Below are 26,666 nucleotides of genomic sequence, written 5' to 3' on the forward strand. Positions count from 1 at the left end.
TTCACTTTCTGCAATTTTACTTGCATCTGTGCAAAATTAGATGGGATGATGTCATAAGACAAGTCTACCCCTCCTCTCGTTTCCTAGCCCCAGTTAAAAAAAAAAACGAACACAACAAACGACTATGCCAGCTCTGAATAGCTTGCAAAGGCTTGCTGGGTTTATAGGACAGCTGCTACTTATTGGCTTCCCATGGAGAGTGCACAACCTATGCAGCAGGGACACGAGCTTCCCTCTGGCAGCCAGTGTGAGAGTTGGCACCACAAGCAGCCTCAAATACAAGTGTGGTGAGATGTAAAGACGGAATGATGATACGAGAAGGAGAGAAGTAGCCCAGGAGCAGCTTGAGAGAAGTAACACTGGAGCAGCTTTCGGTGGAAGGGAAGTAACACAACCCCTGCAGAAGAGTAGTAAGCCTACACTCTAAACTCATGGTCACTTTGTATTTTCAACGGTGCATAAGAGTCTGTCTGGCACAGCACTCAGACCAGGATGCAAACACACACAGAGCAGGCTGTATGTTCAGCTCAGAGATCAAGACCAGAAAAGCAGTAATAAAATCAAAATATATCTGCTTCCTTAACCAGCCTGGTGATCTTACTGCCAATCCCATCCTTCCTTTTTTCCTTCTCTGGTTATAACTCTTGTTGATTCATGTCAAAATCATACCAAGAGGTTTGAAGAACACAAGGACCCAAAACAGCCTCTGCCAAGCCCTCTGTATAACCCCTCTTGGACAAGCATCTTTAAATCAGACCTTAGTTGAATAGATATGTTTCACTGCTAACAATGACCCTCTCCAACTGAAGAATTGCAGATCACTGAAGAGGAAGGGGAAAAAAAAAACCATCATGCTGTAGTTTCCCCTTCTCAATATGCAATATAATCAAGTTAACTGCTATGAATATCTTCCCCAGGATGGACAAACAGGGTGTGTTACAACCTCCACAGCCTCTTGCTGATGACCAGGTGCCTAAATAAAGCTGTATTTGCATTTTTCTGTGGGACTGAAATAATATCCCACTGTGGTCTTTTATATGCAGTTGGATTTTCTCTACCATACCTTCTTTAAGCCTTCCATCAGCAGCCGCTGCTCCATTTGGGAATATAGTCTTCACAAAAATTCCCATGCGTCCGCGAGCAGAATCCTGACCTCCCACAATGCTGAATCCAAGACCCTACAGAAAAGGGAGGAGAAGAAACACAGCTGGCACCTTACTCTATTATCACCTGTGTGAGAGAGACTGCTGATAACATAAAAGAAAAAGGAAAGATGAAAACCTAAAAGCTTCTGATGAATTGCACTGCCATCTTACTCTCTGCTTGCATTTCCTCATTTACTTTCACACCAATATCAACACACTTAACAACCCAAAAAGCAGCAGCAGGCACCTTAAGCTGAAATAGCAAAAATGTTATTTTGAGATTACTTTTTTTTAAAAACACTGGGTCAATGGCTCTATATTTTCCTATTCCCATTTCAAAAACTTCAATACATTGCTTTTAAATTGACAGACACTAGATTCCCACTTCTGAGATCTATATCCAGAATTAACAGTAGTTTTCTCTGCTGTGACAGATCCTCCATTTCCTCGGGAAAAAGAAAAGCTTAAGAACATGACATAAGGTCAGTGCTGTAACGTCAGGAATGTAGCTGGAAGGGGGCTGGCACTGGGGGGGCTGGCATGCACATGTACATTTTAAATTATGCTGGAGATATGTACCACGTTATATTTAAATAAATCTAGATCAATACATTCCCCATGGCTCCATCTGTTAGCTCTTGCCCCTGTGCTGCCCTGGCTGGCTGAGGGACTATCTTGCAAAGCTGATCAGGGAATGGGTGAGCACAGCAGAACAAACCTCTACTCCTTCTGATGAGTTATTGCCCAGCCAAATCACTTCCTTGATCTGTTCACCCCATATTTCTCCTCTTGTCACTGCTGTACATGTATTTTACAAAATAAAGAGAAAAGTCACTGACCAGGTGGACAAAGGAAGTGGAAAACTGTTGTGCTTCAGTGATCTGAAGCCATGGTTATTATTAGCGCCTCAGGCAGTGCTCTCCAGCTGAGGGATGCTGCCAGGGCAGGCATCAACACTGTGTTTACAACCTGATACAACAACCAACTCTTTTGTTTTACTCTGTGAATATATAGCAGACTCGCAGTTATAAGCTTCTAGTAATTTGGTAAGACATTACTGATCTCTAGAAAGCAAAAGCATCCTAGCTCCCCCATGCAACACAAAACAACTCAACTGTTTACTGTGCAATTATCAATTGCAAAGCAACCTACAGAAAGCAGGAGCCTCCTGGCACTCCCCTGCATGGACACAGCAGTTCTCCCCACAGCTCCGTGGTATGGGTTGGGAGAAATACAGCTGCAAAGCACAGCGGTTCCCAGATTAGCCGCCCTTCCCAGAGAAGTGCTGCCACTCCATAGCAGAAAAAGACCCCTTGAAGATCTACCTACAGATGAAAAACCAAGGGTGAGCACTTGGCTCACAGTCACCAACATGGCAACTCTGTGGAAATACTTTTCAAGTCCCAGATCTGCGTAGAGATAATAAAGCAAATGCTACTGCACAAATTGTACGCAGTGCAACCCCTAACAGAGGTGATCACTCAAAAGTTGGGTGGAAGGCACCAAACGGCAGCTGTTTGAGGAGGCTCATGATCACTAGAGTCTGCATGTTCCCAACTGCTTCCTAATGCCTTGGAGCTAACTGCAGAAAGACAGGAGAGGGTAGGTTATCCCACAGGGAGAAAGAATCTAATTCTTACAAGAAAAATAGGGTCAAAAACGTAAGTACATGAAAAATGAAGAAATACTCGTTTGGAAATGTCATGAAAGACCTTAAGTTCCCAAAGAAGGAGATTTATATAGCAACTGTGAGTCAATCTACCCAGAGAAATCACTATTTCTAACTCTGCTAAACTTAAAGCATAACAAGGAATTTGTTTTGTATTTGAGCTTGAAAGTCAAAACAAGTCTTTTTAGTCCAAAACATATACATCTGATGAGTTTAGAGTCTTTCAGAAAAGGCATGCATATTTTCAGCATATTTAAATGACAGCTCCAATACTAGTGTGGATTGGATTAGGGAAAACAATATACACCTAGGTTAATGCTTGTCTATTTTCCCTCAGCATTCAGCCAATTGTATCTAGTGAATATGCAAACATATTAGTGGTGGGAGAAAGGAGGACTCTTCAACCCAGAGAATTCAGTGCTCTCAGATAAGCTATCAACCAGTAACCTATCTTTGGGTTTAATGCTTAATTTGCAGTGATTTTTTTAATGTATAAAGATTCCACAGAGATAAAATATGCTTGTCCATAAATACACATGCAAACAGGTACTCTTCTGTAGCTGCACCAACTTTGCATAAGCATACATACTTAGGGATCCATTATTAATATTTGATATCTCAGTAATGACCAGAGGTACCAAATTGGAATGAAAGCCATCCCACATCAAGTGCATGGCACGAACACTGCTTCCCCTGTATTTTGCAGGTGTAACTTTGGGATTTACATTTGAAAATGGGATTTATCATTACTGTTATTATTATTATTATTGGCTACTTTGAGAGCTGCTGGAAGCCCTGGGTATGGGAGACACCTCTTAAATGCCAGCTCTTACTACATGTGAGAAACCAGCCGCACGCAGAAATCCTCACCTTGCCTTGCCCTTTCATCAGGACAATGTTGGAAATGATGGACGGCTGGGTCAGTCTCCATGGAGATTCCACTTGGGCAGCACTGAATGAACGTGTGGATTTCTTCACGATATGGTAGTCCTAACAAATATCAGAAAACAAGGTTAGTTGCTCTGATTGCTTGGCACAGGCACTGGGATGTCATACCAAGAAAACTGTGTGTGTTGGGAAAGAGGGGGGGGGGGGTTTATCTTGCAGATATATTCAGAAAAATGTTCAAGGGATGAAATCCTAGCTCATTAAAGTTAAAGTGAATCTTGCCACAGTAATTTTCCCGCATTTCACACAGTAGGATCATTTTGTAATGTACCAGCCACAATTTAAATTAAAAAGATTAAGGGTAGCCTCATGATATACTGAAGTCCTTATCTGCTTTAAAAAAAAAAAAAAAAAAGGGGAAAAAAAGGCGCCTACATCACCAAATCAATAAAATAAAGAGAAGCAGGATTTCTTTGTTTAAGTTCTCATATCTCTGGAACTTCAACTTGTAAAATCAGCCTTTGGACCTTCTTGCCACAGTATGAAGTACCCCCTTCCACCATCCTCAGAGGGAAGAAGTTCTCCATAGGTGGCCAACGCATTGCATTTTGGTGTCCAGGCCTGGTTTCAGTCCCTGTGATGTACCTACATGGCCTTGCTTTACTACCCTCACTTCTATGAGCTCCAGACAAATCAAGCACACAATAAGGTGCTCAGAGCAGCCCTGCCTTTCCACCCACCTGCCTGGCTCCTGCTGACTCCAGCTGCTGGGGCAGAGAGTGCTTTCTTCCACCCCGGGAATATTTCACCGCTATTTCATAATTTGATTCCCCATTTTCCACCATCAGCTCATCGTCTTCTCCCACAGACTCCAAGCGGGATCCGGCACCTAGGGAAAAACCACAGAAACACATCCCGCAAATATCTCAGAGCTGCTTTATCCTCTTGCCAGCCTGCCATAATCACCTCCTGCAAATTCCAGCTTAAACAGTGCCTTAAAACAAAACTATGGAGTTCCCAAATGGGCAGTTAGAACCTAGTTCTGATCATCCTTAACTAAAAACTTCTGCTATCACAGGTTTTCTATGATCTTTCAGTGATGCTGAACTCCTCAGTGCTGTCGCTCACGGTAGTAAGGAAAAGCAGAAGATAATTGAGCCAGTAGCTCAGGGACAGAAAAGAAATTCAGCTGCTCTCACCGAATGGCACTTGCCAGTACACTAAGCTCTCAAGCTTCATTTATTTAAAATTAAAAGACTCGACACTGTAGCAGTATTCATTTCTGGAGGTGTCATGTCACTTTGAGGGAAATTTTTCTGGAATGGAAAAAGGAAAAATGTGCCAAATATATGCTATTTTCTTTCCTTCTGGCAATGATCCTAGTTGTTTTAAAGAGGAGAAGAGTGCAGAGTTCGCATAAGAAACAGAATTATTTGTCTTGAAGGACATACTGAAATTAGCTGCACAGTACCCCACTCCTTGAACCAGGGATCCTCCCATCCTTATTTTCTCCGAAGTCCCCACAGGACCTGCAGTCACAGCAGTTCCTTCACATTTATCCTTGACATTTCCCTGCCATGCAGGGAAGGGCCATTAGCCCCTATTTTACAGATGAAAACTTAAGACACAGACAGGCCAAATTCAGGGAAGCTGGATTTCACGATGTGGTTTCAAGATTACTTTAAAGCAATGTTAAGGTGGAGCTGACACAGAAAGGGGCAGCTCTGCTTTCCCTTCATCTTCACTGCCCTGTCCTTGCTCTGGGGATGGGGCTCACAAGCCATGGGCTGAGGTAGACCCACTGCAGATTTGCCCAGGAGAGCCCCAAACCCATTTTTCTGCTACCCCCTCCTCACCCACAGGCTGTGCAAGCACTGCTGCCAGTGCCAGGGAGGGATGGAGCACAGAGCTGGGGCAGCTGCTAGTTTTCACTCTGTATTAAAGCAATTCTGATGCTGCATCCACAGGCAGAATTTGTAGCTACTACCCAGAGTGCAATTTAAACCTGCTCCTTGCTTTGGGATATGAAACTACCTCTGCTTTTAAAGCCCTCATTCCCCAGGCACACAGGGCACTGCTGCTCAGCACACAGCCAGGACAGCTATCTTGGCAGGACCCAGCATCCTGGCACTTCTGCTTCCAAATCCTCCTGGCACCTACAGCTAACCCTTTTCCTCTCTTTTTCTAGAAGAGCAGTTATATTCCTGTGTTTTCTGCCCACCCCTGAATGCAGCTGCTCTTCCCATGCTGCAGCCCAGGCTTGGGACCAGGCTAGGAGATGCTCCAGGCTCACCCACAGCCCAGGCGCAGCAGCACCCATGGGAGCTGAGGCTGGATCCCCAGTGAGCCACCAACACACAACTGCAGGGGGTACAGGCAAAGGAACTCCCCGGACTAGGCTAAAAATATCTCAGTAAATGGAAATTAAGGTGAACACAGGAGGGAGGCAGCCTCAGAAAGTATTAGGGATAAGAATGTGATTGAGCTTTGCAGGTTACTGCTAAGACTTGGGGATAAAGCAACAGAAAATTTGGGGAGTATTCACCAAAATGAATATTCTGGTAATGCCATGCTGAAACATGTTTCCCACCTCAGTATCAGAGCACACTGAAATATATAGAATGTAAATGTTTGAAAAAGAGAGAGAGAGAGAAAGAGAGAAGGGGGGGGGGGGGGGGGGGGAGAAAGAAGCTTCCAAAATTTTATTTCATCTTTCTCTCTATACAATAGTTCAAATCAGGAGGCTGAATGCAAACATCTTACATCTGGGATTTTCCTTCCAAATTAAACTAATATGATCTCCAAAGGAAAGAAATCCTATCCCACTCTGAGATAGCTAAAAAACACACAACATAAAAATTCTACTATTGCTATCTTTTATAAACCTAGCTTTACCTTGGGATCGACTTCTGTATTTCAGTATGCCACTTCCCAGCGTTGGACTCTGGTTGTTTCCTTTGGACACTTCTGCACAGGTTGGATCTTGAGACTTCTCAGTTTCCATCACCTCAAAAAAATTAAAAAAAAAATAAATTATTTACTTGTAAACCAGAGAAGTTGATGGAATTCCTCTCATTTTTACTAATGAACAAAAAATTCCATTGCACATCATCTCTTTTTCCAAAACATGTCATTGTATTAAGCCAGTACACATTTCTGTAAGTAATTTTCAGCAACGCCTTTGGGCATTATTGCAGATCTTACTGAGGGCTACAGGTACAGCTCAGTAGGGCCAGAGATCCTCTGCAGGGTACCACAGTAAAGTCCTCAGAGCACCTCCAGCATCCACAGCACCTCATTCAAGTGCTTCAGCCCAGATTTTGTCAGAGTTTAATGTAGAGTCATTGCAGTTTGTTCAGTTTAGGAAGCTTCCAGAAACATCACATCTTTATAGAGAAAAGCACTTTTAAAAAAGTGTTATTGTTAGTGTGTGAAGCCGAACAACAACGCATCATGAATTAAAAGCTAATTTAACAGAAAGTTATGAAGATTATACAGCTAAGCACTTAGGAGCCTGGAAATGCTCAGCTTAAATTTACACATAGAATTGCAACCACGCCAGCCCAAGTAAATGCGGAGTCTGTTTACCCACTATGTTTGCCTAGATGGAGGTGACAATACAAGGTAACAATGTACAGCAGCACGGCCACATGTGCCCTGTGTCTTGCTCCCACATGGTCAGGGATGAGCAGAACTGTCCATGTGCAAAGCCCACAGAGACCCTCCCCAACCCATGTGCTGAGGAAGACCCTGGTGACCTTCTTCACTCACTGCTTCCTTGATCCAGCTACAGCAGTCACATTTTCCTAGATGTGCCACTACACAGCAATCCTTGACACACTCCCCATGCACACACTAATTCTTCTACATTTTCACCCCATCACTCACCACACATCCTCTGCACAATTATTCAGACAGCTCGTGGCAAGGAAAACAAAATTTCCAGTACAACCACTTAATGGTTTCATCATACTTTTAATGTACTATATAAACTGCTGTACGTCACCAGCTTCATTGCCCTTCGTTGCTGGTGCAGGGTCTGGAGCACAGGAGGAGCGGCTGACAGAACTGGAGGGGTTTAGTCTGGAGGAGGCTGAGGGGAGACCTCATCGCCCTTTACAGCTCCCTGAAAGGAGGGTGCAGAGAGCTGGGTTTGAGCTTCTTTAACCAAGTAACAAGCAATAGAACAAGAGGGAATGGCCTCAAGTTGAGCCAGGGAAAGTTTAGACTAGATGTCAGGAAGCATTTCTTTCCAGAAGGGGTTGTTGGGTGTTGGAATGGGCTGCCCAGGGAGGTGGTGGAGTCCCCATCCCTGGAGGTGTTTAAGAGTCACGTCGACTTAGCACTGAGGGATATGGTGCAGTTGGGAACTGTCAGTGTTAGGTTAATGGCTGGACTGGATGATCTTCAAGGTCCTTTCCAACCTAGATGATTCTGTGAAGTCAGTTAAAGAAAAAAATCCCACCCAAACGACCAAACACTCTTACTGTTAAAAGAATTTCTACTTCCACTATTCAAGATTAAAATTGGCAATCTTCCCCCAAACCTGCCTCCCATCCCCAGTCCCTCTTATCCCCAAACCAAGAACGCCAAGGTTTATCTTTTGCACAGAGCCTAGACTTCGTTATTTCAGTTCAAAGGGTAAAAATTTCAGGAAAACATAAAACTGGCAGATAACAGGAAGCTGGAATGGAAACTGCTTTTTATTCCTCCCCCTTCAACATGAACAGCTACAGATAGTTTACACATAGTTTGCACATCCTAGCTAGTTCTTGTTGATTTTTCAAGACATTGCAGTAACTACTTCAGAGTCGTCTTCTATCATCAAATGCCTTGCAGCTCACGGCTCCATGTAATCAGATTCATCTGAAGAAACTACATTAGTCTGGAAAAAAACCGTGCTTATTATTTAGCCATCCTAACGAGGGACTCATTCCAGAAAAGATGTAAGAAATCAGATCCAAAATCCCACCCAGGAGACTAAAACCATCAGTGATCAGTATGAAGTCAAAGTATCAAAAACTGTCCCTACAAGAGATAGCGATAAGCAGAAGACAGCAGAAGTGTTTGAAAGTGAGCTGGGACTTCATGGATCACACAAAGTTACACTAGAATTTACCATATAAGCAAAAATACTCTTTATTAAATGAGAATGCCTCCCTTGTAGAAAGGTAGAAATCATTTGTACAAACACACAAAAGCTAGTGGTTCTAAAGGTGTGAAATATAATCAGTACTCAGAAGCAGAATTAACACTGTGGTGGAGAAATATTTGAAGTGTAGGGATGAAGAAAAACAAGAGGGATTGCCTCACCAAAGCACCCAGTTTTGTTGGCATGCTGTTTAATTACCCTAACAGGCAGGGATGGGTCCAACACGACTTTTCTGGAGCTGAACACAACCCAGCTTGGGTCCGGAGCTGTAGAGCTGTTTTGTTCCCGCAGCATGCATGGACATGGGCAGTTGATGAGACCACACAACTCCCAATCCAAAGTTGGACTGCTTCCTCCAGCTCAGAGCACAGGGGAAAAAATTCGGTTAGTCTGCAGCAGTGTACAGAGAGATGCTGAAATCATCACTCCCACAGCCAATTTACACCCTGAACCTGGCCTCAAGGGTGACCCATTTGGTAGGTACATCTTGTGTTTCTGCTACACAGGGTTTGAGTCTGGTTTGGAGGTTTTTTTGCTTTTATTTATTTTTGACTGCAACAGAATTGAAGTACAGATGCATTCTGCAATTACATACATTTCCATCTAGTGGGCTGAGAGGAAAAACAGGAGACAACTGTCACCTGCATTAAAATTGTACACCCCATTCCTCCACTTTATCACTGCACAATCCTGGAAGCTGTGAACCTACAAAGAGCAAACCCCCAAACTCACATATGATCTCCAGAAGGGCATGTGTGCGCAAACACCAATACTAGGGAATGCCTCAAGGCATTCTCAGTGGCTTCCTGAAATTACATTTTATCCAACTTGGCTTCAGACTAAAATAAAAAGTAAAAACATCTAAATTACCTATGTCTGTATTTATTTCTTATTTTAGCAAAAATACTTTTCTGACACTAATTATAAACATGTAGGGGAAGACACTCCAGCATTAACAATGAAGTAGGTATTCTTTAAGTTGTTGAGCTTGTCTAATAAACCACCAAGAGTTTTATCCTGTTCAAAAAACATTTAGAAATCCAATCCACAAAGCTTGCCAGAACTCCCCAAAGTCTTGCGTCTGTAATCTTTGGCTCTCCTGTAATGTAGGCAAGAAAAAAAACCCAGCTCCACCTTATCCTTCTGGCCACACGTGAACATATCACTTTACTGTCTCAAGGCGGCTGCCCGGATTTAACCATGCCTTTTTAATTTTTCTCACTTTTAAGGAAACGGAGCTTATTATTTCAGTTCTGTAAGCCTGTTATTAAACTAAACCAATAAATCCTGCCCAATGCCGTCCCAGCATTAAGGACAAGGGGAGCTTTAACACGCACAGCAGTTTGAAGGGAGATCTAAAAATAGAGCCCATTTTGCCAGTTCATTAAGTAGCTCTGGGATCAAGTGATGGTGACATCTCAATTGATTTCAAAGGAAATGGCACTATCATGGACACGCGGTCCTGGCACCACACCAGAACGAACAACTGCCCCCGGAGTACTTGCTTGGGCAAAGCTCCAGCATGACCAGGTCCTTAATTAGGCGAGATGAAGAGCACAATTATGAGAGTCTGCATTGTTTAACTGCAAACAGCTTGGCAATCATCACCAATCTAGAAAAACAAGGCGGCACACAGGGGATGGTACAATTTAATAAGCAAACTGCTTTACTGCTGTGGTTGCAGAGCTCCTAAGCTGCTGCCTTTCCCATCAGCGAGCCCATCTGACTCCCCATGGCACAGTCTGTTGGCTTTCTCTGCTGAGGAGTGCTAGCAACGTATAGACAAGTTCAACGTGATAGTTTGGGAGAGAAACAGTGAGAATTACACTGAGCTGTCTGCAGCATACCAAATTCAGCCCTATCTGTACTGGCAAAGCAAGTCCACCAGCAAGTCCACTGCCCTTCTTTAAAACAGCAATGTGAAAAGGAATGGCCATGCCTCTGCACAAGCTCCAAGGGATAATTCCTCATCTTCTTCAGTCCTGACACAGCAGGACAGTTTTTCCTTATGAAGCACTACGCCAAACATATCTAATAGTGAAACACCCCAACGCTGCTGCCTGTAGGGCAGGATGAATCCAATGAGTCTTCCAAGAGGAGCCAGCACCAGACCTCAGAGAAAGGTGTAAAACGCGTAATGCAAACCTGGCTTCACCGAATCCCTGCACAAAGTCTTTCTTCCTAGTCCCTCAAAATTAGATGATGCCTTAAAGGCTTTAACCTTTCCAAAAGTTTTTGAGATTTTCTTCCAAGATCTATTATAATTCTAGCTGTCCCAGTTATTTGTGCCATTATTTATTGCTTTATGGGGCACAGCATGCTTTAAGCCTTAAATATATCTGGTAGGCAGGGAACTCCACAGGCCCCTTTACCTTGCACAGAAACTAAAATACCTTCACTTTTAAATTAGCTCTTTTTCAGTTTAATTGAATCCATCTCCCAGATAAATTACAAACTGCAGAACTATAATTTACTGGAATTAACACTGCAAACAATGTGGAGGACATGGATTTTCTAACCTTGGCCAGCACTGAGTTTTCCATGGCTTACTGCTCTGTTTTAGGGCATACACAAAGCTGTCCAGATGCTGGAAAGAACTGGATGATCCAGGATGCACCATGTCAGAGGCTGCAGCACTCAGAGGCACCTTTCTGAAACACAGTACCTCCCAACACCCAGAGAGCTCCCTCGACTGAACCATGGGTCTTACAACAAGTCCAGATTAAACCCAGATTTAATAATTTTTGGTGCAAGCTACATGACTCCCCTCTTTCAAACACCACTGCATTGCTGCTGCCCTCTGTCATGGCACAAACTTAGAGATCCAAATGGAGCCAGGGATGGAGGAAAAAAGAAGGAAAGCACTAATTCAGTGCCTTAACTGGCATCTTAGAAACACCTGGTGTCCCGGTTTCTCCCCCAGTGCGAAGCTGCTTGGTCAGGCAGTAGCTCTGCACATTGGTTAGGGCAGGCCTCATCAGCGAGACTCCAGAAGGCTTTGATTTGGGCTGTATTTAGCACCACTGCGAAACAATGCACTGGCCGCCTTCCCCAGCAGATTGGCTGGGAATTACCCATGCTGGTACTACCGGGTGCAGTCTGTGCTTCCTCCTGCCTGGGCAAAAGGGATGGGAACTTGAGGCCTCTATTACCTAATTATAAAGAAAGTGTTAGAAAACTCCCGGTTCAAGCGCAGCGGGAGATCAGGAAATCTGATAAACACTCAAGAACTGGAGCTGCCCTGTCTTCTGAATAGGTGGAAATGCCAAATAAACAAGACAGAAGCCTTTAAAGTGATCTCTAAGAATGCCTAGTCTACTATTCTACCAAATGCCTGCTTTCAAAAGCCACCCTAAGCCTTCACACTACTAATGCAGTAGTTGCCAGAAAGGGCATTACTGTCAGCTTCAGGCAGTACAAAACCCCAGTGGTTAATTTTATTGCTCTTTACCAAGTCTATTGAGCAGTCCCACACAAACCTGTACATGAAACACAACCTGGCACTCACCAGCACAAAGCCAGGAGCAGTATCTGCCCACGCACCCTCAAGCAGACTGGAAATGCACTATGGCAGAGCTAACTTGCTCTCATCTTCCAGAATGCTCTACGTATTTTGTACAAGACACTTCAAAATGTATTTGGTATCAGGAGTCCCAATGTGCTGACCATGGCCCAAAGGATGCTGGCAGGCTCTCAGTGAAGCAGGATCCAGCTCTGCTGACTCCAAAGACTCACTGGTGCAATGTTATATTTATGGTTAGGCTGTAGTTAAGCAAAGCAGATTTCATTTTCAGGTTCCCAAACAGTCGCTCAAATTAGTAATAATGTTTTGAAGAGACAAAACTTTTAAAATATCCTTTTAAATAGGAAGAAATGCAGGAAATGTCTAATACAGCTAAGTTCTCCAAGAAACAGATATCACAGACAACACACGCCTTGGAAATAGTAAGACACTCCCAGCTAAACAGTTCCCAGTGCTTTTTGGACCAGATTACTCTTCTTCTGTAATATATTATGATTTTCACTAGAAACAGCTTCTAAGCTAAAGGCAATCAAATGCATACATTTCTGGAATGGCGCACAAACAGATCACTGCTGTTTTCTTTCTTACGCTTTATTCTTTTTTTCCCCCAAACATCAAATGCATGACACATTTGCATGCAGTTTAGTCGTTGCCCACGAGATGTCTCCATGTGCTGCAGAGAGGTCCCAGAAGATTGGCCCAGGTAAACAGAGGAGACAAACATGGAACTCAAGTTGTGTGAAAGGTGCTCCAGTTCCTCCATTTTCTTTAATAAACGCACCATTCATGGCTTAGCACAAATCCAGAGCCTATGCATCATGACAAGCAATAAATTGCTTCTGTTGTGTTTTTTTTTTTAAATTACAATCTTTTTACTCAAGATGAGGGACAAAGCAAGCAATAAACAGTCCTCAAAATAAACAACTCTAAGAGTGAAGCAAGACCTTCCTAATACCGGTGTCAACCCACAGCTGCAGAGAGCATTCCCATGACACAGCTGGTGGAGAGCTTTGGATTTCAGCTTCAAAACCATGTTTTATATCATCCTAAGTACAGGAGAGGATATCAAATACATAAGCATTAGGTGTCTTTCATACTTGTAACAAGGATCTGAAGCCTCATACAGTACATAGGTCACAATTATTCAAGCATAGCACATCTCAAATGAGTTTTAACTGAGTCCAACCAAGACTGGACCCATATACACACACAAGAATTTGCAGATAAACACATTGCAGATGTGAGGATACGACATTCACGCTAACTCTCAAATCCTACAGCCTTTATCATCCTTCTGTTAATGTATGTGAACTGCACTGCTGTGACAGCATCTCTTGTTCCACTGCCATGAGGGGGTTATTTTTAGCTTGTTAAAGGCAGTTCATCTCCTTCAAAACTGGGCAGTTATCCAAACAGCCAAAGGAGAGACAGGCTGTACTGTATCTGTTGCTTTATAGGAAAAACCCTCATTCACAAAAACAAAGACAGTGTAGAACCTGTACTGTAGATAAACTTGTGTTTCTATGACTCTGCTGACTTGGCTTTCAAACATATCACACAGGAAGAGCAGAAACTGTAACTCTGGACATTGTCTACACTGATGTTTATGGACAAGTCAAAAAGGTTATCTTCCACAAGTCCAAGCAACAGAAGACATTTCACTATTTGTAGGCTGTACCATATCTACAAGGAACCCTTCTGAGTACTGACCTCTGGATGAAACAGTTTTGTCTGGGCTTGCCTTTAACTCAGAGACAGTAGAAAGAGCCCAGAAGAGCTGGGAGCCAGGCACAGGCAGGGATGCAACTGCTGCTGAGGAACTCCCTCCTGATCTGAAGAACACATTCATGTTAATGCCTCCTTGGCAGGTGAATTTTATAATGTGTGAAAAACAGTAATTCAATGACACTGCCCCCCTGAGGGCCCTTCACCACTCTTCCTCCTCCCCAAACTCATGCGATGTGTGCCTACACCTTCCCCAAGCCCTTGTCAGCATCGCGCCACTACCATCAGTCCATCACTTAATGTCCCCCCAGCAATAAGCTGAATTGCAATTGCTTATATTAATGTGATACAGCTTCTGGAAACAACACAAGAAGAACAGCCACACTGGGCAAACAAGATTTGGTCCCCAAATATTTTCTCATTTTCTCTTCCCCAAATTCCTAACTATGTTTACTCTAAAAACTTGCATTTGGATTTGCTGTAGGACACAGTGTGTCTGCTCAGCTACGACATCAGTGAAAGGCATTGCACGGGCACAGATCCATGGATATGCTGGACAAGACTGTATCTCAAAAAGGTAGTGCTGCCAAACTTTCAACAAATGTGACATTTACAGCTGTCAGCTCCAAACCATGCTCAGGTGTGGCTGGACCCTGCCCTCACCTACCCCTTCCAAGGGTGATCTGGCACAAAGTAGGATCTGCAAACATTGCTAGCCCTCACCATGAAGAGGAAAGGAGTTATTAAAGCCTTCTCTAGGACAAGGCTTGGCCATAACTGAGCCTCACACCAGGCTCTTCATCTTCTCCCCCCCGCCCCTGTCAAGCAAAGCATTTAATTGCAAAGCAGATTTCTGCCAGCAAAAGCTCTTTCTTGCCTTTTTTCAGCCATGCAGTGCTGTTTGAGGAGTTAGCTGTGTTTCAGCAACCTCATCTGAGAATGCAGTGCCCTAATGGGAATGAACACTCAAGTCCTCCAAGTAATGAGGGTCCCTCCCTGCTCTGCACACATTTAATTGTTGTTGAGTTATGCTTCCTGTTCCTTCTCAATGCTAATGCTTTCTCCGAAATTCTCTCCCAGTGTTTCCAGAAGAACTTTCGACCCCAAAAGTGTTTTTAAACTTAAGGCATTGTTATCCTCTTCCTTACTATGCTTCTCTGGCTACAGGTAATTACGTATGGGTTCCTTGGTAAGACAGAAAGGCTTATGACAGAAAATAACTAAGCAGTCCTATGGCTCAGATAAAAAAATAAAAATGGGGAGGGAGGGGGTAAACAAATGCATTTCTTCAAATTCACAAAACAGGTTTATTCATCCACTTTCAGCTGCATGTCTTGCAAAAAACACAAGTGGGTTTTGGCAGGGATAAGGAAACCCAGCTCACTGCAAGAAACCTTTAACTGGAGCCATCCTGTTTCTGTTAGTTGTAGGAGAATCAAGACCTTGCTGGGTCACGGCTGTCTCTGCATGCAATGTGCCCACAGCTCATGTGAAGGTACACATCAAGCACTTCAGGTCAACACAAAATAATTAAACTGAGCAAAAGCGGCTTGCCACTCCACAGCTGAGGGTCACGTAGCTGGGGATGCTGCCAGAGGCTGTGTCCTCAGAGCTTGCCTGCATGATGAGCTTGGGCATGGGGAGGCAAATAGACTCCCTTCCCAGCTCCCCCTCAACAGGTAGGGATAATGATGACCTCCTTTCCCAAATAAGAAATTTCTCTTTTTTCTAAAATAATAAGAAATTCCCAAATAAGAAATTTCTCTAAAATTCTATTCTGCACAGAACAGATTCAGCTCAGGGTCCTGCCTCCAGCATCACGAGAGGCAGACACCTAGGGGAGAGCACAAGATTAAGTACAGAGGAACAGTCCCCAGCCCTTCCTCCCTGCCTACAGCAATTACAGATCCAAACCTCCTGAGGCAGATATCCTCTTCTTGTGTTTAGTAACTTTTTGGAATTTCAACCATTAACATAAAGCTGGTCACTGAAATTGAACATTTCAAAAATACTCAGATCATCATATATTGAACAACATAGCACTACCAGAAACAAGGGCAAAAAACTTCTGAGGCAACTAAGAACTCTCTCTCTGAGGAAGCAAAATGCCCCAGATTCATCAGACACTTAGCAAATTCTTGGCAGACCTGCATTCTCCTTAGAGCTCATTTCCCAGGTTGCTCCAATACATTGACAGATTCAATTACAAGGAACAGAAATACTAAGAAAAGTGAATTAGAATTAAAAATAAATCGTAAAAGGCAAATACTATCATATCACCCTATTTCACTTGGACATAAATAATGACATTTTAAAATAGCAATGTCAACCGCACAAGGCAAAATATGGATTTGGCGGGGGGTGGGGGTGGGGGGTGTGATAGTTTAAAATCCCCAAAGTGCCTCAGGACAATTCAGCACAAGACAACTCTGTGGCCTGGTATTTCATAGCTGAAGTTAAGGAACATTTTGGCTAAACTAGCTCTGAAAGAAATGCACTTTAAGGATATTAATGTAATCCTTTTTCTGCCTGGCAGCACAAGTTTTATTCAAGTTAGAACTGTTAGAACTTTAAGGGATGTTTCATGTTAAACAGGGCTTTACATAAGGAGACTGTAAAAACAGAGCAGAATTGCAGGGTAAGACAGGTTGGAAGGGACCTTTGGGGGTCCCTGGTCCAGACCTCATCTCAAAGCAGAGACAACTTAGATCAGATTCCTGAGGGCCTGGTCCATCTGAGTTCTAAATAACTATAAGGATGAAGATCTGGATATATACCTTAGTTCCAAATGGTTATTTTTTCTGCCTGATTCAGCCTTTAAGCAATCAGGTGCTAAGGCATTAATAGCAAGTCCGTCAGGTCTATAAACAATGGTTCTGAACTATATTCACAGTGAAGTTAATGAAAGAAGACCTCAGACAACCCTAATTGCTCCTGCAAGTTTTGTAGTATCTTCTACACTTGCTCAAGAATTACATATTCACTGTGATGGTCAGACAAGGGACAGTGAAGCCTCAGCTGATGATAAATCACTCTGAATTACTTGTTACCTAACCACCCAGCACCTGACAGCATCCCTTTAAGTCTCTATAAAGCCCTGCACAGTAAACAAGAAAATTCATTAACCTCTTGTCAGAGGTGAGAAACTGATGGTGAGAAAGGCATCTCCTGGCGAGAGCTGGGTTGAGAATCAGCTTCTAATCTCACGCTGATGCTTACACTGAGACCATAGTCTCAGTTACCTGGTCCAGAATTTGGGTACCACCCATCTGGAAGTCTAAATTATATTTGCACTGATTAAAAGCGGTCCAGGTTAGTTCCTGCTTTAACTATCAGTCGCACTGTCAACCCTTATCTTAGTATAAATATAATGGAATATATATGAGAAAAATAGAAGACACTTCAATATCAAGAGAGTGGTAGCAGCAAAGAACAGAAATTTCCAAAGCACTTTTGCAATAACCTATATGACTATACTTCTATGAAAAATCCCCCCTCATCTTGTGAGGTGGTAAAAAGCCACATGTGAAGTTTATCTTTTCCACACATTTACCTTCCTGTGTCCTCCCTCGTGGCATGCAGGATTTGCACAGCCCAGATCAGCTCAGGCTGCCCTGATCTGATGAGGACGGATCAGTCTGTGGGTAGAGCTGAGGGTCTACACTGTACAGATTGCCTACACCGGGCTGCAGAAAGCCCCGTCTGCACTCCGGAGGCTGAGACAGCAATTACAAGGAGAATGCAAGGACATCCTGTGCTTTGGATTAAAAGAGGATAGATTTCATGTGCAGCTCAAGCAAAAAAAAAGAAGAGGTCTTGAGAGTCACCAATAACTTATTACATCCCTCTGAATTACATCCCCTCCAACAAAAAATAAGTAAAAGAAACAAAGAGGAAAAACCCCCAGACTTGCTGCTATTCTTCCAATGTGTTTATTGTACTCAGATTTCTGTGATTCCCTCTCCATCCCCCAGCAATGCTTTACAAAAGCACAGAGTTATTGCCATCGGTGCGAGTGAGCCAGCCAGGCAGGCAAACCAAACTGGCTCTGCATTAGGCTACTACCGCTGGCAGTTGCAGCAGCACTGGGATGGACATTGGAGCAGGCTCCAAACTTAGGCCCATGCTGAAAGACTCTGGGCAGGTTCACATGGCTGGGTCTTCAAGGTTGGACCAGATGATCCTTGAGGTCCCTTCTGACCTGACATTCTACGATTCTGTGATTCATAATGGTGTGCACCTCAGCTACCTCGAGCTTTCCATAGCACTACATTAATCTGGAAAGGAAACACCTGATTAAAAAAAAAAAAAAAAGCCATTGCTGAAAACCAGACAGAACCTTCCTGTAAAGTCAGTAGCAAAGCAAGTGACAAAAAACTCCTACCATGTGCTGAAAGAGTCACCAGAATGCCGTGGAGCTGCATCCTGAAGCCATGCATAATTAAGTTTTGACAAAATTGATTTTTATGCTTAAGTGTTGCTGAGCCATAATCTCATGAAAAACTACCAGAATTTGAAGCATGATATATAGAAGCATTTAAAATATTTTGATAGCCAAAAGAATGCTTAGGTGCCCACTCAAGTTAGCACACAAACACTACATTGTCATCAGCGTGCTAAGCACCCCCATTTATTTGTTTTTTCCTTCCTCCCCCAAAAAGGCACCCTGGCACACAGAAGAGAAGACAGTGAAGAAATAACAAAACTTGTCACAGTAAAGAGATGTGTGAGAGTGAGGACTGTTATAAGTATAGACTCAAAGAAAGTCAGAGATAACAGTCAGGTATGAAGTGAACACCAGTATGACTACAGCACAAGACCCATCCTGGGGAGTGGTCTTTTGCTCAGAAAAGGGAAGTATAAGAATACAAAATCAAAACAAATCACCAAACCAGCATCACATCTGAACCGTCCAAAGGTTCAAGAGATTTATTATAACTGCTGCAGAAAAAAAGGGGGGGGAAAAGACAAGAGAAAATAAAAAGAAGATAAAAGCTTCAAGTGAATCCACCTGCTTTCCCCTGCTGGAAAACCAGCCTGCAAGCTCTTTAGAGTAGCAAACATCATTTTATTCTTTGTCTGTACAATACAACAGAGGCCCAGAACACTGACAAAGTTTCGGAGGGCTGCTACATTACAAATAAATAACAATAATCCACTTAATCTCTGCTTAATGCAGCCCTGAAGGGAATGCAAGTGAGATTATCAACCAGCAGCATTTATTCAGCAGAACTTCAGTTACAGTTCACAGCCAGAAATTCATATCCCTCCCACCGTAAGTGTCTGTTGGCGTCAACAGAGCAAATAAAAACTTGAAGACTTGGATCATAAACTCTTAAAGAAGTTTAGTTACAAAAGGAGGGGAAAGAAGAGCGTGTTACCACGTGAGTGCTGTGAGAGACTTTGCATCAGATCCAACAAAAGCAGAAGTGGGTGGATAACAATCCAATGGCAGAGAGAAAAACAAAACCATGATTGCCACATAGCTTGGAGGACATGAGAGCTCCTGCTCCATGTGCTGCTGCTTTGCCGCAGAGCAGTAGCAGAGATGGCAGATGCTGTGGAGGATGCCATCCCCGTTTCAGCTTGTCAACCACATCCCACACATAGAAGGGCTGGGTGGGATTGCCCCATCCCAAGGACCTGCTCAGTGTCAGGAGAATGTGACAGATGCAGATGTGCATCAAGGGAGAGAGTAAATACATCACACCAAAGCCACACTTACAGTGACCAGTTTTTCAGAAGACACATTCACTCCTTTCACATCTTCTTCTTCTGGCTCTTCATTTTCTTTATTGTCAGTGCAAGAGACAGAGGCTGGGACTGAGCAAGTGCTAAGCAAGTCTGGCAAACTGGTAGATGGGTACTTCAGAAAATCCCCTTCAGCAGATTCCTACCCAAGAGACAACAAAATATGACAACATCAAGATGACAACATCACGTGCAGAAAACCACCACAGTCATGGTGAGACTGCTCCATTTCACATGCCCAGTGAGAGCTCCCTGGTAATCCTCCCCTTGTTACACACCTCCATGTGCTCGAACTTTATCGGTCCAGTTGTAAAAAGCAGATCTGGTCTTAAAGTGCATATATAGTAAACACAGGCCAATATACATCTAAAACATTTAGATTTCATAAAGGAGAATTTAAAATAAATGCTTCCCCAGCAGTCTGCTCCTCCCCACTTTGGGTTTATTAAATGTCACTGTGAGCAGACTCAAGAGTTTACAGACCTCATTACTCATTTCATTGCATCCCAAATCACACTCTGTGCTTCAGCTACCTCCCTGCGGATGTTCCCTTCACACATTTATCTACCTGCACACATAAGAATAATACACCAACAACCTCAGGTAGGAGAACAAAATGAAAACTGACCCACTGATCCTCTACCAGCTCAGTCCTGATGCTTCAGGATCTGTTTCTAGTCTTTGGCACCTTTTCCGGAACAAAATATGTGCATCAGCCAAAAGCAATGGCCAGACAGACTCTCGTTTTATTGCTTTCAGAACAAATCCTGTGTTCAAGAGCATTCACCAGGCCAAACTGCAAGGCTGCTTTCCCACACCAACAAGTAACGCCCAGAGGGAGCTGCTGGGGAACACCTCACCTATTTACACCTTTTCTGAGACTGCCTGAAACATGGCATAGGCCGGATTCTCCACCACTTGCCTTTCCAAGTCCTCCTCCCACAGACATGAAAACTGTCCAAGTGCACAGAGCACAGGCCAAACAAATTCACAGCCTGACTGATCAGGAACATGAAGTTTTATGCTGTAAGCTTCTTCGCAATGATTATTTTGATGCAGTCATCATATGACCAAGCAAAAAATTTTAAGGATAAATTTATGCAGTCTACCACCTTGTGTTCTGGCAGAGAGTCCAAATGTCTAAAGGAAATACAAAATGTACCTAGTTCAGGTCAGGGTGTGTTGCTTCCAGAATAAACACCAGTGAGGTTAATAGCAGGCTGTAAGCCAATAGAAGGTCTTCAATGAACCTCACTGTCTAACTGAAACGTTAGAGGAGTTACAGGCTCTTCACTTTGAATATGGTGGGATAGAGCCTCTTCTTGAAAAACATAAGCATAAAGCATCCCAGAAAGCCATAAAACCACACAGGCATTAAACCCACAGACACTTGCATCAGGTTGGCTGGGGCAACCTGAAGATGAAGCTAACAAAAAATTTAAATATACTGACACAGTGGCTAGCTGACAATTCATGCTCCAACTGGAAATGCAGGTTTAAACAGTCCATTTGGTCCAAGACATTCCTGCCACCACCCCAAAGGCCGCGATGACCCCTCCTTCAGGCAGGTCCTTCTCTGAGACCCTGGGCACTTTTGGGAGCCTGTTACCTCTCCACCAAATGGCTGCATCAATCTAAGCTGGGGAGCAGCAGGCTGTGGACGAGGGAGGAGAGCAAACAAGGGTGGGCAGGATTTTCTTAAACAAAGGACAAAATATTGTGTAATATCCTCTCAACCTCTCCTGTGATGAAAGCAGAATGAAGAGGCTGACTGATAAATGAGTTCCACTCTCATTTCCCTGAAATTTCATGCTCCTTTATCTGCAAGAGCTCCACTCCAAGCTATTAATAAGGACAAAATAAGGAACTCAAGCCAAGAGATCATCATCAAGAGACCTCCGGCACACAGATAGGACAAAAGATGGGAGCTACGGAGGATACACAGATAGGAAGCAGAAGAGGCTCAAAACAGTCAGCGTATATTTTAAGAGAATGGTTTTGGCCAAAACTTAAGTAACATCTGCATGAATAAATACAGACTAATTTGCACACTGAACGACAGTGATAATACAAGCAAATCATTAAGTTGGTCTATACCCTGCTGATTTGCCACAGATTTATGGCATCTAATGATGTATTTTCCATAGCTGTGCATTACATTTAGGGAAGAACATGTGATTCTCTATCAAAAATACGCTCTTTCCATGAAGCACCTGCACAAACTTGAGGATGTACGTTCATGAGACCACCAAGGAGAGGACTGTACCTTGCTAGCGACCACCAGCTGCACCAGGCCAGCGGCCGAGCGAAGAAGAGCCACGGCATCCTGGTGGGAGAGCCCAACCAGCGACTGCCCGTTGATCATGAGGAGCTCGTCGCCCGCTGTCAGCCTGCCGTCCCTGCAGAAACAAGCGGGAACATGGAGCTGCAGGGTAGTCCTTCCCTGGTGCCAGGCTCTGGTGGCACGTGGTGGGACAGGGAGGCACAGACAAGTGATCTGTCTGATGCTAAGCTTGCATCCATTAGTCCAGTGTTATTTCCCAAAAAAGTGGCTCAGAAAGGTGCCCCAGGAAATCACTGTTATAACCAGAGTCATTTCACCATCTTTGCAGGGCTGAGACCCCTCAAACCTTCTCCATGCCCCCAGTGAGCTCCATCTCCCACCCACACTGGCAGTGAGCACCTTGGATTGCATGACTCTCACTCACCCACTGCTGATCCCATGGGAAAGGCCCATCTTCCAAAAAAGGGACTTGGGAAAAAAGCCCCACAAGCCATCAGGCTCCTTGTTTTACACTCCATCACTAAGCAAGTGTTTGATCTGTCTATAGTTTAGACTAAACATGCTGGAAAATGCTTTGTGACCAATCACAAAAACAACTTTTTAAGCTGAAGTGCCATATTCCTACCCTCACACAACTGGAGGGCACAACCCCCACACCTGTCTCATGATTCTGCCTAACAGCAATGGCCATGGATGCTCTATCACACCTACTCCCACGAAGGCACTGCTGTTGCCTCACCTGTGTGCGGAGCCACCTTCCTCCACGTGAGTGATGATGATGCTGTAAGGGGATCGCTTCGACCCTCTGCCTCCCGTTATCTGGATTCCCAGCCCATCCGTCCCCTTCAGGATGTGCATCTTCCATATGCGGCAACCTTCTCGCTGAGAGAAAATGTGCAGAGAGTCCTTGAATTTGGATTTGGACATAGAGAGGGCTGGGAGGGTACAGGAGTGAGCTATTTAGCACCTTGCTGCCCATCACCACACATCTGTATAGCTCAAGCCATATGGGTGTTTTTGATGAGCTTTGCTGTGTTAGCTGTGGTCCAAGCGAAGGAGGCAGAAAGGAGGAGGCAGCACAGAGCAGGGTCAGCACGTAGAGGCTTCCTTGCAGGGCTGTTTGAAGCTTTTCTGAGGCACACAGAGGTGCTGCTCACAATGCCCTGACCATTCCCGAAGCAACCAGTAGCCTCAAACCTGTTCGCCAAAACTCAAGGATGAGCTGTGCGGGGCTGCAGAGGAGCAAGACATTGTTCAAGGGGGAGCTTGAACACTGGGTGGCACAGCTACTATTGCAGCAGGGACCAGACTGGCATCACACAGCAGCGTTTCCCTCTCCAGAGGGGTTTGCAGGATTTGAGACACAGGAGAGAAAATACAGCTTCGAATTATCAGCTGTCAACCAAATATTTCTTATTGGACAGCTGTTTTACAGACTGTAAATAATAAATTTACTCACCGCAGAAAATAACTTTTCAGTATAAGCAAGGCAATAAGCTATGTTTAGGAAACCTTTATTATTATTTTTTAATTATTATAAATATTTATTGAAAAAGTGCTTTACAAACTCCAGAGCAATACAGAAATGCAAAATAAAAACCTAGTTCCCATGGCAGGACTGGGCACAAGAAAACAGAAGTGGCAGTTATAAGCAGAGCAAGAGAGGAAAGAGAAAAACAAGCAAGCAAGACACGTAAAGGCAATTGCCAGGAGAGGGGAAGAACCAGGATAACATAATTATGAGAAACCCTAGGAAGTTTTCAGGCTTGCAAGACAGCAAAATGCACAAATTAAAGGCAATTTTTAGGCCACGTGTTGTAGTCACCAGGCTCCAGGTCAGCTATTTCTGACTAAGTCTGTTCTGCACACAAGTAACATTCTCGCAGTACGCAAACGCCCAAGTAGCAAAGATGATTAAAATTTCATTCCAAACTGTGAAGAGCATGTAGAAATTGCTGCTTGTTTCTGAGAAGGGAAACTGCTAAATATATCGGCAAACCCAAGGGCTGTGGCAGCAACCTGCAGATTTTAGGCCAACATTGTTTATCAGAGCTTTTATTAAGTGAAGAAAATGTGCTTTTTTTACCTGTTCACTGGAACCTTATGCTGAAACTTTTAAATACAATGCAAGATTAATTTTTCAGATACAGGCACAAAGAGGTCAGTATCTACACCACTATCTTAGGAACAAAGTGAAAAACAGTAACAATGATGTTACACAGCCCCTAGACCACAGTTAGGAGAAACAGGAAAAACAAACCAGGTGTCTTAAGAGGTAACCCAAAAGTTTGAGCCTGAAAAGATACACACTTGTGGGTAGTTTGTTAACTTGAAAGTCATGCACATAGGCAATATCTCAACAGGTTTAACTGGGATCCTCAGTGCATGGATAAAAGCCCATCTCCTGCTGAATAACACAGGAAGTGTCAGGACACAGAATACTTTGAGATAAATTAGAGTGATACATGAGACACCCTGTTAAATGCAGGGGCAAGAGTCAACTATATTTATCTACTTAAAAACCAGAACGGAGCTACAGCATGAAAATGCTCCAGAGGGGTTTTATTGCTATAAAGTACCTTGCACCCATAATGAAAACAGTATAACAGAGAAATACAATCTCTCTGTCTCCCCCAGCCAAGCCCACGCTGAAACAATGACCATCTATTCTCCTCACAAGATGCCACTCCAAGTGTCCCATTGTTAAATCTAGTTTGGAAGCAGATCCTCCAATAAAGTTTAACAATGAAGTCATAAAATTGCTTTTAATGATTTGCAAAAGCTTTTTGGAATGTGAGTTATGCAAAGGCCCACAACATGCAGTGCCTAGCTTGCATTCCTCAGCACTCCTCACTATCACATATCTTATTAAAAAAAATCCCAGATTTATTCTTAATTGACCTACTCTTAAATATTCATTTACATAGCAAAACACTCAATAGCAGCAAAAGGCAAGACTCCACTGCTCTTAATGCAAGTGACATCTTATTCCCCTTGAACTCCCACTGAAATCAAAAGCTTGCAAAATAAAGCATTACTCAGTCCGAACATGGACAAGAAGAATGCACCACAATAAAGACAATGAAACCATCTGGCACATACCCAAATACACACTTCTTTCACTCATTTTCAAATGACACAGTCCCCATCTCCTGTGTAAGAAAAGGCTGTCCCTGGAGTCCCCAATGGTCAGCTGCATGCATTTTACTGGGAATGAACAATGCAGTGTCGACTGGAAATCAGATCCCCTCACTGTTCTTTCCCTCTTCTTCATAAAACATTCATAGCTCTTCATTTAACCACACACATGCTACAAAGCAAATGCCCCCCCCCCCTACACATATACCTCCAAGGTACATCACTCCCAGATTTTGAAAGCTAAGTATTAAAAAGAAGATTGCTAGCCTTTGCTTGAGGCCTCTTGGAGAAAGGGGGTGTTCAGAACCCCCTTCACCTCCCCATGAAGCAGGTATCTGCTTTGCCCAGAGCAGCATGGGACACTTCACAGCCAGCTAGGAAATACTGCTGCTTTGAATGTACATCTTATGTGACTCCTTCACAGGAAAGCCTTCATAATAAAGCTCTGTGCCAATTCCAAGAATTTGTAAATGCATTTAAATTTTACTTTAAACTAGTTTTCTTGATTGGAGATTCCCAGGTTCAACAACACAAAACCTAAGTGCTTTAAAAAAAGAAAAAAAAGCAGTGAAGCATGTCTTTGATTTTCAAATTTTTTAAAGGATTTCCAACCTTTCCTTCATAAGCAAAAAGGCTAAAAGCTCAGTCTTTAAATGAAAGATAGGATTCTGGTGTATTCACTCCACTCCAGAGACTTACAATACCCAAGGGAAACTCCAAGTGTAGTCAGATTTGGCAGTTTGCAGGTCTGATGTCACTGTCCTTGGAGCTTGCACAATCTCTGCCCAGAGGAGGACAAGTTTAACTGCTGACCGGTCTCCTCTGATCAGGTGCATAATTCTGGTTGCTGCTTCGTCATTTTCGGTTTCATATTCCTATTAACATCTGAACTTCTCCATTCTCTCAGAATAATTTTCATAGCTTCATTTATAAATGACTCAGAATAATGCCCCCAGCTTTGTTCACAAGTGACACAATAAATCTGCACACATACACCCACAACTCTCAATGCAAAAGCATTTCATGCCTAAAGCACAGAGATGTGCTGACACCAGTCCAAACAGGTATCTCGAACTCCAGACATCCTCAGCAAGGACAGACAGGGAGGCGCTACTAGCTCCTGTTGCAGCCAGGAACACGCGATATCCAGCTCTGGTCACTCTTAAGAATAAAGAGACCAAAGGCAGCTCACAATAACAAAGCTCAACACTTGAGAACCCAAGTGGAAAGGAATCACTAGATAACATTGGCTGAATACCTGTATATGGCAGTTTCATGCAATTCACCTGAGATTCAGCCAAGATGGACACTCAGAAAGACTTCCATGCTTGCTTTGCGAGTGTCAAAGGAGTTGGAAGCCAGATTTTCCCTTTAGAGATTTGTTCCCCATC

At 43.4% G+C, this 26,666-nt stretch overlaps 1 protein-coding gene across 5 annotated transcripts in view; it reads right to left on the minus strand.

Moving 5' to 3' along the window:
- PDZD2 (PDZ domain containing 2) overlaps positions 1 to 26,666 on the minus strand; it is a 139,831-nt gene that overhangs the window by 32,753 nt on the left and 80,412 nt on the right. For 4 of the 5 annotated variants that reach the window (XM_074931333.1, XM_074931332.1, XM_074931335.1 and 1 more), the window contains exons 3-9: positions 22,877 to 23,019; positions 22,120 to 22,252; positions 19,828 to 19,995; positions 6,598 to 6,709; positions 4,443 to 4,591; positions 3,685 to 3,804; positions 1,064 to 1,178 (exon numbers count right to left, since the gene is read on the minus strand). In XM_074931333.1, the coding sequence (XP_074787434.1) occupies positions 1,064 to 1,178; positions 3,685 to 3,804; positions 4,443 to 4,591; positions 6,598 to 6,709; positions 19,828 to 19,995; positions 22,120 to 22,252; positions 22,877 to 23,019 (940 nt within the window). The remainder of the gene's footprint in view (positions 1 to 1,063; positions 1,179 to 3,684; positions 3,805 to 4,442; positions 4,592 to 6,597; positions 6,710 to 19,827; positions 19,996 to 22,119; positions 22,253 to 22,876; positions 23,020 to 26,666) is intronic. The other variant, XM_074931334.1, reaches the window with a different exon arrangement.

The sequence above is a fragment of the Athene noctua genome, chromosome Z (assembly GCF_965140245.1).
Source record: "Athene noctua chromosome Z, bAthNoc1.hap1.1, whole genome shotgun sequence".
NCBI classification, from domain to species: Eukaryota; Metazoa; Chordata; class Aves; order Strigiformes; family Strigidae; genus Athene; species Athene noctua.